At 46.5% G+C, this 4,118-nt stretch overlaps 1 protein-coding gene across 1 annotated transcript in view; it reads right to left on the bottom strand.

The window, feature by feature from the left end:
• HOXA1 (homeobox A1) overlaps positions 1-4,118 on the bottom strand; it is a gene marked incomplete at its 5' end in the record, with an annotated part of 6,174 nt that overhangs the window by 1,668 nt on the left and 388 nt on the right. The window contains one exon of the mRNA XM_017732074.1: positions 836-900. Coding sequence (XP_017587563.1) covers positions 836-900 — 65 coding nt within the window. The remainder of the gene's footprint in view (positions 1-835; positions 901-4,118) is intronic.

The following is a 4,118-nucleotide window of genomic DNA, read 5'->3' as shown; positions in this document are numbered from 1 at the left end:
AATTCGGAAGGAAGGAATTCGGAAGGAAGGAAGGAATTCGGAAGGAAGGAAGGAAGGAAGGAATAAGGAAGGAAGGAAGGAAGGAGGGAGGGAGGGAGGAAAGAAGGGAGGAAGGAAGGAAGGGAGGAAGGGAGGGAGGAAGGGAGGAAGGGAGGTTTCTCAAAATACGTTACATATCTGTTTATTCCTATATTATTAATCTCATTATTTATGTAATCCTTTTTTGTGGTTACAAATTTTCTGTGATCACACAGAGCTAATTACTAAAAAAAAAACCGAATAGGAGATCTTGCTCCTAAGCTTATGCGGAAAACATTCCTAAACTACCCTTTCCCCCCCTCATAAAGAATGCCAGCCCCGTGTTCCCGCCGGGCGCAGGGCCCGCCCGGGCCGCGGGCGGGAGTTTTTTTCCCAGGGTCCCCCGGCAATTCCTGGGTAGGAGGGGGCATCGCTCCTGAAAGGCAGTTTGCCGGTAAAAAGCCGCTGAAGTCTATAGCCCAAACGTGAGCTGCCATTAGAGAGTTACTAATAAATCCCTATTAAGCATGCATTTATGCAATGATTATGTGAACTTTGGCCTTTGAAGAGTCCCAGCAATTAAAGGCGACGTCTATCGCGTTTTGCCCTGATTTCTACTCTTTTCCCATACAAGATGGAGAGGGGAGCACGGCTCCACCAGCGCCTCCAGCTGCCGGGTGCCTCTCCAGCCGTCCCTTTCCACCCGCCATCACTGCTGAGGAGAAAGCCCCAAGCACCCCTCCCTTTGCCTCCGGACCCCCGCTTGAAAATGCCCGGTCCTTTGCGGGATGTTTTTTTTTTTCCCGCACTCCGGTACCTCTCGCCGGGGATACCCGCCTGAGTGTCAGATGCGGCGCGGGGGAGATGCCGAGTTTTTGCTGTCTCCACAAAACAGCGGAAAGCGGTTAAAATTTAGTAAAAATGTGCTGGGCAAAAATGAGAGGAAAGTTGCTGCTGTCGGGGAGACAGCGAGAGAGAGAGGGAGAGGGATGACTCTGTAATTGTTGCCTTTATCAAGGCTGTGAGATTAACTACTGGGATTTATTCTAAAGTGACCCATCACGGAATTCATTTCTGCTTGAACTTTCGGTGAACCTGAGATTAAAGAGGGGAGAGCAGCTAAGCAGTTTGTTGTTAGCTGCCTTTTCAACAGCCCTTTCAGACTGAGTAAATATTGATCGGTTTCAATCTGATTGCCCCAGAGGAAAACACCAAAGCATCTCAATAGCCTCCAAAAGTAAACTTTAAAGGTGAACAGCAGAAATGGCCTTAAGTATGATAGGAAGATACTAAACTCCGTTTGACATTTGAATGCTATTTGTGTTGACGGGTTTTGATGAGACGGTTTGGTTTTTTTTCCCTCATTCTTCCCCCTGAGACGCTAGAGAATTTTTTTTTTTTTTAATTTTAAAAGGTGTAAAAAAAAAAAATCCTTACAAGCTGCAGGGTAAATTAGTGTCTTCATTGAACGCACTCTGTGGCGGGGTTTTAGGGATATTTCTGTGGTAGAAACTATAAGATAGAGATTTTCATTTCTCTTCCCCGCACCCCTGACCCCAAAGGCTGATAGTATCGAAATAGTATTAACGCTAGCAAAATGAGACAGGATCGGGAGGTTTGGAGCGTCTTTGCTTGAAATACATTATGATTGAGGGGGAAAAAAAAAAATATATATATACGTATTACATATACATATGTGTGTGTGTGTGTGTGTATATATGTGTATATATATATATATATATATATGTTATGTGTGTATATATATATAAGTGGGGTTTGGGCTTGGAAGGAGATGGGATTCTTTGCCCGCGAATCGCTCATTGACGCACTGACAAGAGTCTCGTCTCTCGTATTTAGGCTGTAATTTATGGCCGCTCTTTCTAACACATTAAGTCAACACCGGTGGAAGCGAGTTGTAGATCCGGATTTCAGCAATGTTTAGATCCAGATTTCGATATTGAAATGCCCTCATTGGCATGTAAATGCCACTTTAACACATCCAAGACTCTGGAAGAAGGCCATCTGTTTTGCTTTGTGGCTTTACACTAATAAACAAAAGGTAAAGTATATGGCAGGCGGGGAAATGAAAGAAATAGAGGCATCGGCGGGAGCCTTTGGAGACAGCCCTGCTCCCTTGCAGATAGCTCGGCTCTTGATATGGCCGCCGCGCCTTGCAAATCAGGGTATGTGTCTTTTGACACTGAAGTGAAGAAAATTTCGTTGACTCTCTGCCGATCCCGCAAAGCAAAGCCTGCGTGGGCAGCCCAGCCCCAGGAGAAGCCCGGTAGCACTTCCCGCAGCTGGGCCGGCTGAAGGAGATGTTAGGCGTGTTTGCGTTGTAATTCAAGTGGCATCAGTGCCTTGAGACACCCCCTGTCCAGCTGAGCATGCCTCTGCTCTGTCCTGCCACCCAGGTTCTCCCCACAGAGGCTCCTCTCCCTTCCCGACCTGCTGTTCACTTGACATTTTTTGGAATACTTACTATATTTACCTGCGAGAGCTTGCTCTTGTACACGGGGGAAAAAATAAGTAAATTAATAAAAAGAGAGGGAGGGACGGGGGAACGGGCTGGGATTAACGCCAAAAACACAGTGGGACAAAATCTCCCACCTTGGCACCCCATCAAGCGCTGGGGATAGCAGCCTGCGATGGGAGAGAGAAGACAGACAAGCTTAGTGCCCAGGCTAACTAAATGTTGAGTCCTTGGAGAGGGGCCTGCAGTGTGAGGAAAGACTGGCTGAAGAGAGCTTCTGCTTTTGAAGGGTGTTCTATTTATTTAAGTGTCAGCATCCATCCCGAGGTGAAAAGGTTAGCACTTGACCCAGGAAGTTCTCCTGTTTGTGCTTCAGAAATAGATTGGGATCATAAATTCCTCCCAGTTACAGAGAATGGAGAGAAGGGCCTTATATTTTCTAAAAATAATATTATTTTAGCATAGGAGAGGAAGAAGTTTTGTGTAAGAACTCAGATTGGGCAGCCAGAGCTCTTACCCTGACAAAACAACACAGGAGGAGTAAGGCTGTGAGACTCTCACTCCCTTTCCCCCTTGGAAAAAACCCAGTAGAAGAAAGTAAGGGAAACAAAACTGCTGAGCCCAGCCTGTGACTCAGCGCTGACGTCACGCAGAGGTAGGCAGACGAGGGCTACCTGAAAGTGGAATATATTTATTACAGACATTATAAGGACCCGTAAATCCTGCCCTGGACTCCACCACTAGTGGAATCACAGTGCCTTTCATGATTGTACAGAAAAATCAGGAGGACATTTTGCTCACACACGACAACTGATAGAACTCAGTGTACCCGCAGTACAGCAAAGCACGGTGCGTCATGCAAAGGTCTGGACACCAACCACAGAAATTATACATTCATTTGGCCATTTGTCACATTCACGAGTAGTTTGAAAAGACATCGAGTCTAAAGGAAGGTTAATATGAAAATAGGAAGAGGCAAGGTCTTTTGGATGGTTGCACCCTTTAGCTGAGCGTAATCCAACACAGCTTTCGGGGCAGGGGGAAAAGGAGAGGGAGCAAGCACACCGGGTAAGGTTTAAAAAACCTAGTGCAATTGAAGCCTTGTTTGTCACATTTAAAGAAATAGCGCTACTTTTTTTGAGGTATCTGCTTGAGCTTAAGACATTTACTTGATACGGTCGTCTGCTTTACCAATATAAAAATGGATCCAGTTTGGCGAATGCACTCACCCTGCTTAACCTGATAATCGAAACATCATTCTAGAAAAATCTGTAAAAAGATAAATCTCTCGGACAAAGTATTTACAAGCAACGAACTCATTGACACGAACAAAGAATACATTAAATTAAGGGGATGAAAGTCCTATAAGTCGTGTAAACACTTGCAATAGTGCATCTCTTTGTGAGGTTATGTACCCTAAATAACCTGTCTTTCACTCAGGGAAGCTCGATAGAACGTCCTTACAGTGGAGGAGGGAGACGCGTGTGCCAACACAGCTCCTCCAGCAGAAAAGGAAGAGGGGGCCCGGGAAGAAAATCCCCTGGCACCAAGGCGCCGGGACCCGGCGGAGCCGGAACCCCCGGGGCCGGGCGGCGGCGGGGGCGGCGGAGGTAGCAGGGGAGCGAGC

The sequence above is a fragment of the Corvus brachyrhynchos genome, unplaced genomic scaffold, assembly GCF_000691975.1.
Source record: "Corvus brachyrhynchos isolate BGI_N302 unplaced genomic scaffold, ASM69197v1 scaffold53, whole genome shotgun sequence".
In the NCBI taxonomy this organism is placed as follows: Eukaryota; Metazoa; Chordata; class Aves; order Passeriformes; family Corvidae; genus Corvus; species Corvus brachyrhynchos.
This window is presented reverse-complemented; position numbering and strand designations above follow the sequence as displayed.